Source organism: Nannobrachium achirus, assembly GCF_963921795.1.
Source record: "Nannobrachium achirus genome assembly, chromosome: 2".
Taxonomy (NCBI): domain Eukaryota; kingdom Metazoa; phylum Chordata; class Actinopteri; order Myctophiformes; family Myctophidae; genus Nannobrachium; species Nannobrachium achirus.
In genome coordinates this window covers 60,272,884-60,289,583 of record NC_137811.1, presented here as the reverse complement: position 1 = coordinate 60,289,583, position 16,700 = coordinate 60,272,884, and the positions used below count along the sequence as shown (strand labels likewise).

Below are 16,700 nucleotides of genomic sequence, written 5' to 3'. Positions count from 1 at the left end.
AAGATTATGCCTTTTCAGTGGTTTGTTTGTCTTAAGCTTTTAGGATGTTATTTAGCATACCTAATAGTAACAGAATCAATTGAAAAATCTCTTCCATCAATTATTTGGGGTTTCAACCATGTATAGACCTATTTAATAATAGATTAATTTCAAACAGACCACTAGGGGGCTAGACCAAATTGTTGCCGATGGTTTTTGAAAACCATATCATATGTACCCAACACCATGCCAAAAGTCAAAAACGTGTCACCAAGTGCATAATTGTTATGATTTTTTACATATTAAATCCTAGTTGCGACCGTAGGTCGCATTTACTATCAAACCCTGCACAAAGTGTAAGTCAGTCCGTCAGTCTGTCTGTCAGTCTGTCTGTCACACCTCACACGTCACACTCTTGCCCTGCTCATATCTCCGCAACCGTTGCCCCGATCCATGCCAAATTTTGCACACACCTTCCTTACCTGCCAAACTACAACCTCCAAGGACCCCCGGAGCTCCAGGGACCCCCAGGTCCCTGGGGGACCCCCAGATGTAAAAAATGACCAAATGTGCTAAACTGACCAAATGACCACCCCCACGGGGCTGCTCACGGGGAATTCCCGGGGACCACCCACTCCTGGTGCTCCAGAACGTATGCAAAAGTGGTGGCGCCCCCAGTGGAGGACCCCCTACACTGCAGCTCACATAAAATGCCGTAACTCCGGCTAGGAGCGACCGGGACAGCCGGGGCCGGTACCTATTCGTCCGCCTTGCCGGCGCGGAGACCCCACCCCTCATTTCTCACATGGCCCTCTTCTAGCGCCACCATGAGGCCGATTCTTGCAACACACATTTTTGGACACTGCTCCTACAATTTTTGCCCTAAAATCACGCAAATCGGTACACAGTATGTCTACACTCATCCCATCAACATGAATCTCTCCCATATAGCGCCACCTCCAGGCTGATTTTTAAAAACACATTTTTGGGCACTGCTCCTACAGATTTTGCCCTAAAATCACGAAAATCACTACACAGTATGTCTACACTCATGTCATCAACATGGATCAGGAAGATTTTGGCAAAACACATTTTTGCCCTATTTGTGGAGATAAGTGACCTACGGTCGCTTATCTCCCGATTAGGGAGTGTTACTGGTTTATAGGCATTTAAAGCTTCTGCAGCCATCGTGGACGCCAGTCACGCACCATCTTGAAAATGAAGCCTTTCTGAAAGGAATATTTTCCTCTATTTTTAGTATGCTCTAAAGAATGTCCAGAGGTACCAGAATCAGTTGACAAAATATTAGGAAAATCTTTTCTATTCGAGATATAGCCATTTTAAGCTCCCCATAGTCAACTTGAACGCCATCTTGAAAATGGCGGCTTTCGGGGAGGTAGATTTTGGTAGATTTTGAGTATGTTATTTAGCACACCCAATACTACCATTGAAAACCCTTTTGTATCAATTTTTTGGGGGTTAAACCTTATATTGACTCACCTACTGTACAATATCTGACATCACTAACACAGCAAAAATTAAGATTTTGGAATGAAAACTTCCTATCTATGTATCTATCTATCTATCTATCTATCTATCTATCTATCTATCTAAAGACAGATTTGAATGGATATTGTGTTGCAGATTGTTTCTCAAAATGGCGAGGAAAGTGGTCCAAGAGAAGAAGATCCCTGCTGACTCAGTGGATGAGAACTATTATTATTCTGGCCTTCTCTCTATCTACAAGCACGTCCAGGAGCACGCAGAATACAGGGAGATTGTGTAAGTTGCAGAGTTGATTTTGACAGCAGATTTAGATTTTGTTTTAATCATAGTCTTTTGAATAAAATTCCATTTAGTTAGTTTTAGTCACATTTTTGTCATCTGTAATGTTTTAGCATTCCAGATGACATAGTGATTTGCATGGATTTCAGATGCAACCAAACATAAAATGATGTCTTTTAGTTCAACTCGATCTCTTCGCCACTAGTCCCTCCCTAACATTTAAATTAGTCTACTTTTTATTTGTTGGTGAGCAGTTAGAGAAAGTCCTGCTGGCAGCTCCCAGGCTAAAAACGGGTTTAAGCGTTTTACAAACTGCTCAAAATTATATAGCGCCCCCCTTTGGCCATTTGGGGTAAGATTGGTTTCAGTGATATTAAACTAACCCTCTACACTATTTCGTCATGAAAATGTGACTTTGTGTGTGTTTTAGAGGCAGAAGAATAATTTGCATAAAACTGCAATATTCATTGAATTAATAAAAGAGAATGTTTCAATTTAAAAGAAATCCAATCAGACAGATCTTTAGATATTGGTCCAAAGTTCATGTAAAAAAAGTTCTGTGCACGTGACGCGAAAATCCCAGAATAAAAACGTGTTTAAGCGTTTTACAAACTGCTCAAAATGGCGGAAAATATAAGGGCGGAGCTTACTTGACAGAGCTTTACTTGTGTTCCTCTTGAGTCAAGGCAAAACGAGGCATGACTTATGCCCGTTTAAAGTTTGAATTTTCAAACGCTTCGTATAGCACCCCCCTTTGGCCAATTGTAATAAGATTGGTTTCAGTGATATTTGGACTAACCGTCTACATATTTTTCCAAATGTTATGAACATGTGACTTTGCATGTATGATTTAGAGGCAGAAGAATAATTTGCATAAAACTCAATATTCATTGAATTATTAAAAAATAATTATTTAACGTACAAACTTCTCACCCCATAGCCTGTGTAGATATAAGTCCAAATTTCATGTGAAAAAGGTTTCGTGCGTGTAACGGAAAAATCCCAGGAGGTGATAGATTTTTACTGTTTTTCATATATTTCAAAATGGTGGGAGATCTACAGAGCATGAGCTATACCTGTATACCAAAGTTTGCACTTTCAAAGGCTTCCTACAGTGCCACCCTTTGGCCGATTGTTATAAAAAGTAATAGCACATGTCACCACAGTAAGCTGAACACATTGATGTTTGAATATTGATTTTCGGTGTAAATATGTGGGAGTAGAAAGGTGCCAAAGTTTTGAGGAGAACTTATATGTGTGACTGCCTGCCTGCCTGTCTGATAGATAAATAATGAGGATAACATACGTGTGCTCGCTTTCATCGAGCCCATAATTACCGTAATTGCTGGACTATAAGCCGCACCTGAATATAAGCCGCACCAGCTAAAGTTAGAACGAAAAACAAATGTTTACATATATAAGCCGCACCTGACTAAGCCGCAGATGTCCTTCCTGCTTCCCGCTAGAGAGCCCCTGGTGGCCGTTAGCTGGAAAATCTATTTTTAAATCCTTGTTAAAGACCATTATAAAACGAACTAACTGGCCGTTAGCCGGAAAATCTATATATAAATCCTTGTTAAAGACCATTATAAAACAAACTGGCCATTAGCTGTAAAAATCTCTATATAAGCTGCACCTTTGTATAAGCCGCAGGGTTCAAAACATGGGGAAAAAGCCGCAGCTTATAGTCCAGCAATTACAGTTTTAACTCAAAGGTTGATCGTTTTGTTTATGTTTCTTCTCAGCGACTACATTAGTGTGGCCTTCAATGGACTGACATCACTCACTCCATACAAACTAAGTCAGCTACCCAGAGCATTCACCTACCGGGCCTCCGTCCTTGGGGGGCTTTCAGATCAGAAGAGATCTGATATCTTAAAAGAGTATAATGCTGAGAAGAGTAAATATAAGAAGTCTACTGATCCTCCTACACTGGAGTTGGATAGTGAACCCAACTCCGATGAAGTCAAAAGTTTCAATGCAGAAGTCGAAATGGATTCAAGTTGGGACAATGCATTCAATGAAGAAAAGGAGGTTGCCTTAAAAGTTTGTATAAGAAAATGTCTCCTTTCTCTGTGGTCAAGTCTGTGTTGGTTACAAATACACGTTAGCAAAACAAGCTGAACTTGCCTTTTCATGAACAAACCCATAAACAGGGATGGATATCATTCAAAAGATGATGGTATAGGGCATGGGCCAGGATGGTGACACGTACATGATACAGAGGAAGACAGAGAGACGTCTGCGTTGTCTTTAACCACTTAGACCCAAGATTCCAATTGTTAATTAATTATTATTATTACTTTCGCTCATTCGACTAAACGCTGGAAAAGATTCCCGAATGGCCGAATATTCGGTTCATCTCTAGAAATTAGTTTTGTAACTTTAGAAGATCAGAGTCAATTACACAACTTTAACATACTTTTCTTCGTTGGATAATGGCCTTTACGATGCTACAGTCGCTTGCCGTGTGAAGGATTCTTTTTTTTTTGGGGGGGGGGGATTCGATATTTCAGGTCAACTTCACTTTTTTTGTAAATTAATTTATTCTGAAATGTCTTTCTCACTGTTTCTCTGCAGACAACTGCCAATGTACTGCAACAGGTGAGTCAGTAGCAATGTTGTTTTTACTACTATGTCATGAACAGTGTTGTAAAAAGTACTCACATTTTATACTTAAGTAAAAGTGTCAATACAGCAGATATGTAGAAATATTCGGTTAGGGTGCCCACACCAAAATACCTATGTGAGTGGAATCCGCGTTCCGCCAATGCATTTCAATGAGAAGGGGGCGGTTTCATGTCAGTGGAGGATTTCTGCAAAATCCGCACCATTCTCATTGAAATGCATTTTGGTGTGGGACCAGCCTTACAAGTAAAAGTCCAGAATTCAAAATGTACTTGAGCAAAAGTATTAAAGTATTGGCGTAAAAACTTACTTAAAGTACCAAATGTAAAAGTACAAAATGTTTGAAAATAGCAGATCTACAAGCTCACAATGCGACGCGTTGTGAGCTTGTAGATCAGCTATTTTCAAATAGCCCCGGTATAAAATAGGGAAATAGTGGATTAATGTATGTTTTACAATATAATCATTTATATCTGCAAAGCAGCTGGTAACTAAAGTTTTAGTAGTGGAGTAAACGTACAATATTTGCCTCTGAGATGTAATAGAGTAGAAGTAAAAGTACTGAAAACTGGAAATACTCAAGTAAAGTACAAATACCTAAAAACTGTACTTAAGTACAGTACTTAAGTAAATGTACTTAGTTACTTTACACCACTGGTCATGAAATGAAAATCCCTTTTTCTGTCAATTTTTTATGGGTAAAAGGCACTACCTATCTAACATGCTAACCCGGTTTAATTGCTAAAAAAAATTGCTAAAACGGTTTAATTTTATTTGGACTGTTCTTTTTTAATCCTTCTGTATTAACAGGTGCTTCGCTTGCTTCGGGAAAATAAGGCTTATGAGGCTTATAACCTCCTCATGGGCCTGAAACCAGATAGACGTATTGAGGTGATAACATTTATATGTCTGTTGCATTTTCCAACAGTTGTATCACAGTCAAGCACCCAAGCAAATCCTGTTTTTTCCTTTGCTTCTTTACCTATTCTTCCAGCTGATGATGACCAGGGAAATTAGTGAACATATTATCCAGCTGCTGAACCCAGAAAATGGCATCTTCCGTAAAATGATATTAACGTCTAATCCCTTATTCTTCAAGGACAAGGCATGGATCAGGTAAGAAATCGAGAAATCCCTCCCAGCACTGAACACAACCTGGTCTTTAGAGAGAAACTGGTTACGGGCATCTTATGATTCAATATTATGATGTCACCCCTTTTCCCTCTCTGATTGGCATAAACAGTGTTTGTGTTTACGTCTTCACCCAGTTGGTGACGTCACTCTGTGTTATTTCAAGAGTTTTCCTTGTAAAGTGGTTCTCAACCTTTTCAGGCCGTAACCCCCCAAATAATCATATTTTAACTGGGGACCCCCACCCTGACGAGCACTATGAGTTGAGGAGTACATTTTGTATAACACGGTCCTATTGTGAAAATAGCAGATCTACATGCTCACAACGTCCCGTGTTGCGAAGCGTTGTGAGCATTTTAGTGTTTAATTTGTCATTTTAGAGACATATAGTCCTTAAATTGTCACTTTAGAAATGTGCATACTCTGAGTCTAGACTTAAACTTTATGTTGGTTTGTTTACTTTTGAGTGAGAAAACAATGTTGCACATTAAAGCTATACTCAACTAGTGGTCAGTAGCGGTATAGCACACCGCGGTCATCTGGAGGACCCCCCCCCAATATAATTTGGGGGGGTCCCGTTGTCGCTTTGGTGTCGTTACCAAAACATGTATCGCGTTTACACCTCGCATTGGCTCGTATTGTCCGTAGGGTTGGTGTGTTTACATGACAACGCATGAATTCACGCAACATGCTGTAGTGTCATGTGCCTGGCCTACATAAAGTATACTGTGTATTTACCCTTCAAATATAAAATATATATTGTTTTTAATGACATGCGTTGTAATTACGGTCCCAAACAATAGAGTATTATCGTCTGTTTTTGCATATTGAATGAGTCCCACTCACGCAGCGCAGGTATGGCAGCATTGGCAGCTACCATGCCTTGGCTACAGGGGGAAATAATAAAATGTACTTCTTAAAATAAATTCATCATGCCTGTTGCTAAGGATTGGCAACATGACTGGTGTCTTGCATGCGTGTCTTCGCGCTTGCAAGACACCAGTCATGTTGCCATACCTTAGCTTTTGCTGAACTGACGCCACTGGCGGAGTCAGTCTGTGATTACTCTGGTGGAGGGGGAGCGAGCGAACTAGGAGGATATGAACTGTGGAGTCGTGGACTCTGACTGAACAGTAACAGTGGACTGTCACTGGACAGGTTTGAGTTTATTGTGGATGTCACGGTGATTGTTGACTGAGCTGAAAATGCAACTGTCCTGCATGACGCACACAAGCAACCCTCCGCAATAGCTCTCGCCTCTCGGAGAGGCGCTCTTGTCTACGACGACCAGTCTCAAAGTAATGGTGAAAAATACGCGAAATATAGCATCAGACACAGTTCGGGCCAAAGACCCAGCCAGATCCATTTTCCCAGGCTCCATTTTAGGGAGTTGGTCAAGTTGATTTTGTATTTACTATTTGGTATTTCAATTCCCCCCGTTCTCCACGGGTGTCACTGTGGAGGGGGTGTATGTCATTTATTTGAGGAGAACCTTGGTCTATAAAGTTTTGGTATAACATACTGATATAACATACTGGTCTCGAGCCCACGTGTTGTTATTTACAGTATATCAGGTTGCACTTGTTGGTGGTCACCAAGAACGCTGCTCCTCATTGGCTAAGAGCCCTGCCTTTGTACTGTCTGTAATTTCTTTAGGAGAATAACCTTGGTCTATAAGGTTTTGGTATAACATACTGGTCTCTGCATGGGTTCTGGTTTCTTCAAGCATCAACACTGGTGGAAAGATGCCATGTTTGTCCCTTCAGGATAGGGTCCTGATGGCATTCACCTTTGTTGCTTGGAGCATTGAAGATTCCGGTCTTCTTGGGGTGCCTTGGGGCCACTTTTTGGTTTGTCTTTGACTTCACCAGTCTCACACAACTTGGTCTTACGTTTGGAAATGGTACCAGGGCTGACACCAAAATAATAATGCTGCCACTCTGAATGCTGGAACGCCAGCCTCGAGTTGCTCTATTGCACAGGCCCTACCCTGAAGGGACAAACGTTGCATCTTTCCACCAGTGTTGCTGCTTGAAGAAACCACAAATTCAACAAGATGCAGAACCCATGCTCAGGTGCTAGGCACACATCTGTGACTGTCACACACCTGTGACTGACTATAACACTCAATTGCCAGCACTTGAAGCACAAAACGAGAGTGAATGTCAGCAGAACAGTATTACAGGCCATTTGGCAAATTTCTGGTTGGCGCTACCCACACGTTTGGCTGTGTAGCTCATGCCTCGAATGCCCGATGCTTAGTTTCCTTTCTTTGTGTGCTTAGTTTATATTGGATCTTTCCAAACATGCTGTACATGTGCAGTAAACACACACACACAAACCCAATTCCATGACAGACATACACCGTTCCTCTACCATTTAGAAGAAATTTGATCATTGTTTACATTTGGAACTGTTTATTTTGGAAAACAGTAACGTGTACAATTTTTTAAAAAGCCATTCAATTTAAATCTTTTGTTAAAATAAATAATGAAAAAGAAAATCCATTTTTAGAATCGACAGAAGCAACGAGTTGGAAATCGAGTCGAAATTCAACTTTTTGTCCCATCCCTATTGCAAGTCTTATCTATAGCAATGAACATGTTTTCAATGCTATTTTTTTTACTAAAGGATGCACACCTAAAATGTTAATGACAGGTGCCAAGAATAAAAAGAAGGCACACTGTCAAAACATCTCATTATTGTCATTTCATGAAGACGTTTCTGTTCTCAGACCTTGATCAGGACAAACATGTTTGTGTAGTTTCAAAGACAAAGTTTGATCATTATTTATGTTTGATGGCACCATGAGACGAATCATGGCATGTAAAGTACAGGAATTAAGCACTGATAGCAATACGTATTTTTATTTTGTATACTTAATTACATTTTTGTTGGGATCACAGGTGTATATCATGATGGATAACGATGGCTGCCAGTTAAGTGTAAAATCACAAGCGCTGCTTCCATACTTATGGTAGGAGCGCACACTACCATAGATGGTAGAAAACATGACTCAGCACTTTGTAGTCTGCACTGGGAAGTGGGAAGCTTCCCAGTGCAGACTACCCAGTGCTGACTGCAAGCTATGCAGTCAGGCTTAGTCCTTGGCTGCTCCACAGCATGGCAGGCGTTGTTGTTGCTGTGAGAAGGACAATTGGCTCTAATTGATTCATTTTGTTAAAAAAAAAAATGTCTGGAGCAGCCTGCAATCAACATGATCCAACTTTACATGGCATTATCGAAACTGGACAATTTTTCCTGATTCTATGACATCATGTGCACCTTAGTGCACCATCGATGGACAGATTTAATCGATTTTATTCTATAATTTGTCAAAGGTAATGGAAAAACCTGTCAGAGAGAGATAACTAAATAAATAAATCTGAAAGTAAATGAGTTAAAGGACAACTTTTTTTTTTCAAGGATTCATATTTTAGATAGTCATTACTTTTTTCTATCATTTTAGTGATTTTAACGATTTTGATTAAATGCATGCATGCATCCCAGGTTGGGGGCATGCATGCAAGTGGCTAAATATGTATTTTTAGACACAATAAGCCCATTCCCAAGATGCACCACAATATTTCATGGGCAGATGTGACTTATGGGGGCTGGTGTAAACAGTAACATAGAAATTGTCAAAAAAAATACATATTTAGCCACGCATGCCCCCAACCATTGAAATCTAAATACTAAAATGGCTAAAACTATTGAAACAGTAAATGAAAACATTTTAATGCTCATCTTTTCTTTTCTCTAATTACAATCTAAAATATGAACCTTTGTTGTAAAAAACTAAAGTTGTCCTTTAAACTTCAATGTGGCTGTGCTGTTGAACTTACAGATCGGCATCGCATTGCCTTGGCAACGTGTAGGATACAACCAGTAAGACGCTTTAAAGGGCGAGGTTGCGCACATGGGCACGTGTACGCATCCGCCTGAGTGACAGCAGACTGCTGGGCGAGCGCTGGCGTTTTGGCATGGGATCAACTTTACCTCTGCATCCTAAAATAAATATTGGCATTTTGGCTACAAAAATGCCACTTCTATGTCTTTTAAAGACTATTAGTGCACCAACAAAATGCACAGACCTGGTTGGTTGTTTAAGTTGAACAAATGTGGCCATATTTTTCCAAATATGGAAATGACTGACGTCTGACATCATAGATGTTTGATGTCATAGACCACTTGAGACTGACATAATATTTACAGTATACCGCTAGTGTGACTTGCATTGCGGATTAATAAATATATCCCATCACTGTACACATGTAATCCAAATGGATCCATGCGGGTCCATTTGGTTTTATTTTGCGCTCTCAAGAGTTAAAGATCTATAAGGGTCCATTTGGTTACCAACTCTGCATCATTTAGCTGGAGACCACCTGTAGCCCCCGCAAGGGCCACTGGTGGTCCCCGGACCACTGGTTGAAAAACACAGGCACATCACAGCTCTAGGCAAACCCTGCCCACGGAAGCTTTTGATTGGCTGAACCGGAGATAGGGAGCGCTCCTTTTGCACCGTGCACCCCTAACCTCAGTAAAACTATGCCTAAACCTAACCTCAGTAAAACTATGCCTGAACCTAACCCTACCCCTAACCTCAGTAAAACTATGCCTAAACCTAACCCTAACCTCAGTAAAACTATGCCTAGACCTAACCCTACCCCTAACCTCAGTAAAACTATGCCTAAACCTACCCCTAACCTCAGTAAAACTATGCCTAACTAACCCTAACCCTAACCCTAACGTGTTGGCAAATGTTGGGAAGAAATGGGCACAAACTTTTATTTGATGTTTGGCACAATTGAAATTGATTTTGCATGAAGAATAAAGCATTCTAATGACATTGGCAAGCTTTGCACCCTGGTAAGACAGCCTCGGAGCTGGCGTATTTCCAGATGCTTGTCCCTGGAATGTCTCAAGACGCCCATAACAATAACTAGCCTACAGCCCCCTGCGGGGGCCTGGCCCCTTTGTGTGTGTGCCTGTTAGTCCCCCTTGGTGTGAAGCAGACAGACTGTGATTTTGCTCTCTCTGGAAGTGCCCCCGGACTGGGAGTGCGCTGCTTGTCGACGCCCATTTGTGATGTAAATCGCATCACAGGACAAAGCCGCCTACAGGCCAAAATTTGGCAAAATATTTTAAACATTTGGGGATTATGAGAAGTAGAGACACATCTGAAGGTGATAAAGTTGATGTTGGGCAAGGTACATGCGTTATTGATTTTTGTATTATGTTTTTTAGACAATTGAACAACTGCTGAACGTGGAGTTACAGATGGAAACACACACACACACACACACACGGGGCGATTCTAATTAAGGTTGTGGGATAAGTAATGGTACTTGTCTTATACAGTGATGCACTTCACATTTGAAACAAATCTCATAGTGCTACTGACGGTAAAACATTTGTATCTAAACATCCCAAAACATAAAAGATAAATATAAATAAAAAATCGAATAATCAGCAAATCCATCTGTGAAATGTCTTACTTTTGTCTGTGTTTGTCCTTTCCAGGCACATGGTGCATATGGGTTTCATCGAGTCCCTGTTTCATCTCCTGACAAAAACCAGTGAAAAGCGTGTCCAGTTCCTTGTATTAGATCACCTGGCTAAAATCTATTCCCTTGGATTATTGGAGGAGGAGAATCCATACCACAGCCGGATAATGACGTTATACGGTAAATGAAAAATAATGTAACCCCAGTATGAATACCGTACTTACCGGGGGTGACACAGGCTCATGGAGGTACATTATATAGTAGTTGTTGCTTGCTGGTGTGGTCTGCTGTTTTTTTCTAAAAGATACTATGACATCAAACTCAATGTTGCCGCAAGTAATTTTTAGGTAGCTGTCATATTTCATATTTTCTTCCCCACGCGGGAAAAGGGGAGGGAATTTAACTTTGCCCCTTGTGTACCGTATCTTGCACAAGGGGCATAAACTTAATTTGGGGTCCAATTAAATATTTGTATTGGATTTTTATTGAACATTTATGTCCCATTTATTTAAAGCTGCCTTCCAATATTAATCTGAGGTTATGATTGTTATGTATTTTTTTTTAAATCTCAAGTCCTCTGCAGCTGCGACTGTGAGCGATGGATTTTACGCTAAATTGCTTATTTGTATTGCTCGAAGATTCCTTTTTCTTGTTTACATGTACTCCATAGGCGAAGATGTGTCCATGGAGTCCAATAATGGACTGCCGTAAATAGGCGAACTGCCGTTAAAGAACAACTTTTTTTTTTACAACAAGGGTTCATATTTTAGATTGTAATTTGAGAAAAGAAAAGATGAGTGTTAAAATATTTTCATTGAATGCTTTCTATTGTTTTATCAATTTCAACGATTTGATTTCAGTGGGTGGGGGCATGCATACAAGTGGCTAAATATGTCTTTTTAGACACAATAACATCAATAACATCACGCTCCGGCTTCACTGTGATGACACATTAACAGAATCCCTTTTATGCCCTTATATGGAGTTCCCTGATGTCATCAATATTAAGCCCATATCTGACAGGACTTCTTATGGGAATGCCCATATATGGAGGCCACATCGGCCACATACCACACTTACAGAATCCACATAAGGCCCATATCTGTGTGGCTGGTTCTACAGACCGGGATCTCCATGTATGGGCATAAAAGGGTGTGATGTCAGATGTCATAGACATCATAGGAGTAGGACTTTCACATAACGAATAACTGAGTAAGGATGTTTGGGCTCTCACAGCATATCTCCCCTGATAGCCATATATGGGTAGGGTAACTGGTCTGATACACATCACTGGCCAGCTTGGCCATAGTTGCAGTATTCAAGTCTACTGAAGATGAATGCATGGACATGTTTTTCTAGATCCTGTTGAGACACAAGTCCTTTAAAGGGGAATACCACTCATTTTCAACGTTGAACAATGTCATTAATATACCTTAAAGAGGTGTTGCCATAGTTTTGTACTTTTTCTGTTTTTCATGTGTCTAGGAGGTTGACAGTACTTCATTAGACCCCCTGGTGCGGTTGTTATGAGCAATTATGTATTCCCTTTCTATTTGGGTTTTTTGCTGGAGGCTTCCACCTTGTGTGTCAAAAGTGCCCGTCCAAAAACACAGATACAATTACATCATAGAATCAACCCCTCCCCTAATTACCATTCACCCAACACACATAGGTGTGGCTAACTTCAGCTGGGTCACTACCCACCATGACAACCAGGCATACTAATGAACTGGTGGGTGTGGCCACATAATAACCTAATTGTAACTCTTTCTGTACACTTTTTTGGAAAAAATCTTCCTCCTAGTATAATCATAATACCTGGTAATCATGTTTTAGAAGGGAATAAATCATGGCACCCCATCTTTAAGCCCCTTTTCTACTGACAATGCCCAACACCGCCCACTCCACACCACCCACACCGCCCACTACAAGGACCTGGGTAGAGTGGTGTGATAGTGGTACTAAACATGGTACTAAAAGGTATCTAATCCAGAGTAGGTCTGAGCTAGGCCCAACACTTCATGACTGATCACTCATTGACCTTTCATTTAGACCACCAGGATATAGTTGTAATACATGATAATATATTCTATTGTGTTATAATCACTGTTATAATCTATTATATTGTATTATAATTATCATCATAGTTACTATCAAAACCTCCACCGGCTGTCAGTCTGTCAGTCACATCACGTCACACTTTTGCCCTACTCATATTTCCGCCACCGTTGCCCCTATCCATGCCAGACTTTGCACACACACTCCTTGGCTGCCAAACCACAACCTCCACCTCAACCTCATTTCTCACATGCCCCTCCTCTAGCCATGAGGCAGATTCTAGCAAAACACATTTTTGGACACTGCTCCTACAGATTTTGGCCTAAAATCATGCATAGCATTACACAGTATCTCTAAAGTCATGTCATCAACATGGATCTGTCCCATTTACCATATTCCCTCCTGATTGGCTATGACTGCCTTCTAAAGTTTATGTATGCGACCTGATGTTTGCTTATCTCCCGATTAGGGAGTCTTACTGGTAATATATTAATACTGCAGCATTAATTGTTTCAGAATCCTTAATTGTTTCAGAATACACATTACTTTCGCCACAGCATATATAGTTCCAGATTGCAGCTAAAAGAGTTCAGGTCTGATTACAAGTACCAAGGATCCATTAGCACGCAATATACTATTCTATAATGCCATTCAACTGTCAATCTTCTGATTTATGGTTTTGTCTATTCTCAATATTGATGAGACATTTGATCTACATTCTATAAATGCAAACTTGTGAGGTGATCAATGTTTCTATTTTTATAATGACCATTTAATATTATGCCTTTATAGAAAATTAATGGTTACATGCATCTGCTCTTGCACAGGTGAGAACCCTTTTCTTTGGGACGAAGGCACTTTCAACAACGATCCCACGATTCCATCTACCGAGTCTACCGAGATGAAACTTCTCAGAGCAGTGTTTGCTGTGCAGAGAGATTTGCTCCGCCAGATTTGAAAATAAAGAAATACTTTCTTGTTCACCTTATAGCCTAATTCTTGAGTGTTTACTTCTCAGAGCAATGTTTGCTGTGTAGAGAGATTTGCTCCTCCAGATTTGAAAATAAAGAAATACTTTCTTGTTCACCTTATAGCCTAATTCTTGAGTGTTTACTTTTTCTAAGTGTTTTGAGTTCCATCAGATTTTTATGTATTCTTGCATGCATATATGCACAGCAGCCATATTGTAAAGAACTTCCTTTGTGTTGCCAATGATACTAGAGTCTCTGTTCCACTTAGGGTGCCGATTGTGCACCACTGGAAACACTCCTTTACACCTGTGGGTCTCAAAGTGTGGTCCAGGTACCCTCATGGTTCCTTGGGGTGCTTAAGGCCTCTATCAAAGCAAATCGAGACCAAGTACTGAGTGCATAAATTAACTCATTTACCCCCATTTTAAGACCCCTTCTGAGGGTCCACACCGCCAGGATTTTGCCTACCTTTAACGTGGGCGCGCGCGCGAATCCATTGCGCGATGGTTCACCGATTCCATTCACAATACGATCCAGTCAGTGTAAGCTACAAAACCCAACAGCCTGCCATTTCCCAAAGCGAAACCTATCGAGTCCAGCGTGGCCGTTGCATAACATTAAACAGGATGGGATTTCGGCAGACAGGATACAGGCGTCGTTGTCCCGCCCCCCCCATTTCCGTTCTGGAAGATCTGGATCCGTTTTTTGTGAATAGGGCCGTTCCATAGAGCGCTATGGACGGTGAATCGGAGATCATACTTTTTTGTTTTATAGTAATTAAAGCTAATTGATAACTCGTCATACTCGTCATAAGCAGAGTGGACCCATAACTATGGGGCTTTTAAGCCGTGACATCATTTTGTAGGCAGAGGAGAATCTGCCCCCAGAGCATTTTCTGTCCCTCGCTATTTCAAAAAACAACTACTAAAAAATAACGACTAAAGTATCATTCTAACACTTTCCTTTCAATAACAAAGAGAAGAAAAATGTGTAAATAGTAAAAATAGTAAAAAGATTCACGGAAACTGGGGGCAGAAATTCTCCTCTGCCTACAAAATGATGTCATACTTAACAGCCCCATAGCTCGTCAAACTCGTCATATGCAGTGGATGAGTTAACATAATGTTTCAGAAGTTTGACATTTCTGTATTATAAATCCTTCTTTTGAGTGGTCACGTGGAATATTCTAATATTTTGAGATATGGATTTTTGATTTTCATGTGCTGTATGCCATAAGAATCTAAATTAAAACAAAAAAAGCTTTTGAATATTTCACTGCATGCACAATGAATCTAAAATATATGAACGTTTAAAAAAATCTATTATGTTACAGAAGAAAATGAACTTTTACACAATATTCTAATTTTTTGAGAAGGATCTGTATATATATATAATATATATATATATATATATATATATATATATATATATATATATATATAATGAAGAGGAGTACAAGAATTCCTGTACAAAGGACAAACAATATCAGTGCAGTCAGATAATTCAGGAAAACAGCCAGGCATATTTGTTAAACACAGCAGACAACAATCATGGGTATAGCAAACAGCGCCTCCTCCAAATTGAGCGGCTTCCTATAATAGCTGAAACCGAGCAGTACCTTGCTAACTGTTTGGCCCTTTTTTTGGAGAGGCTGGCCATTTGAAGGCCCCTCACAACCAACTTGTGCACGTGCCCGAGGCTACCAAAGATAAAAACCAAAGGTTTACATTTGCAGCCTAGCTGCGAGATGGTCTGCTCCAGCTGATGATATTTTAACACTTTGGTTAAGAAGGCTTCCTCTGCTGTAATCAAAGGTACAGCCGACCTCGAGAATGAACACTTCTCTAAGGGTTTAATTTACAACAATGACATCAGGGGTGTTAGCTGAAATGTTAGAGAACACAGAATCATCCTTACACAGGCTAAACATGCTCTGCTTCACAGTAGAATGCTTATAATAGTATGATGGAGGACCTGAAGATGGAGGAGATATCTTTTGATATCAAATCCACAATTCTGTCATCATGCCTACATACTGTATGTAGAGTCCCCAGTATACATGGCACCCATTTAAGATGTGGGACATGGTTTTAGGGAGACATGCAATCTTCCCTTGCAGTCTCAGCTCAGTCTAATGCTGCCGCTGCCTTTGCTGTTGTGCCAATGGGAGGCGACCTCAGGCATTAGTCAGTGGAAGTTGGTGTTCTGTTCCACAGCCATCACCTCAGAGTTAGACCCTACCTACTCCAAGTTAACATCAGCCCAGCAACACAGATCGTTTAAGTCCGGCCAGTCTGACCACACACCTAAGCGCACACGCACGCACGCACGCGTGCACACACACACACACACACACACACACACACACACACACACACACACACACACACACACACACACTATATTTACATTGGGAGTCATTACCGATATGAGAACCAGGTAGGAAGAATCCAATAGAAAATGGTTTACAACATTTTTAATACTCTGTACAGGTTTACAAGACTGGCAACAGTACAAGACAGAAAGACATGTCAATAATGTTGCTGGTACTTTGTTTGTCTACAGTAGACCCCCGTAAAATACATACTGTACACATACTGTACATACAAATCTCATCTACAATATAAACATGTCTGAA

General features: G+C 40.4%; 1 protein-coding gene across 1 annotated transcript in view; it reads left to right on the top strand.

Annotated features, from left to right (window-relative positions):
- The window catches only part of LOC308294965 (uncharacterized protein), a 66,753-nt gene extending 52,627 nt beyond the window's left edge, over positions 1-14,126 (top strand). Inside the window, exons 43-49 of the mRNA XM_080737901.1 lie at positions 1,624-1,761; positions 3,510-3,810; positions 4,345-4,368; positions 5,203-5,283; positions 5,387-5,508; positions 11,050-11,213; positions 13,919-14,126. Of these exons, the coding sequence (XP_080594027.1) occupies positions 1,624-1,761; positions 3,510-3,810; positions 4,345-4,368; positions 5,203-5,283; positions 5,387-5,508; positions 11,050-11,213; positions 13,919-14,049 (961 nt within the window). The 3' untranslated portion in view covers positions 14,050-14,126. The remainder of the gene's footprint in view (positions 1-1,623; positions 1,762-3,509; positions 3,811-4,344; positions 4,369-5,202; positions 5,284-5,386; positions 5,509-11,049; positions 11,214-13,918) is intronic.
- Positions 14,127-16,700: the final 2,574 nt, after the last annotated feature.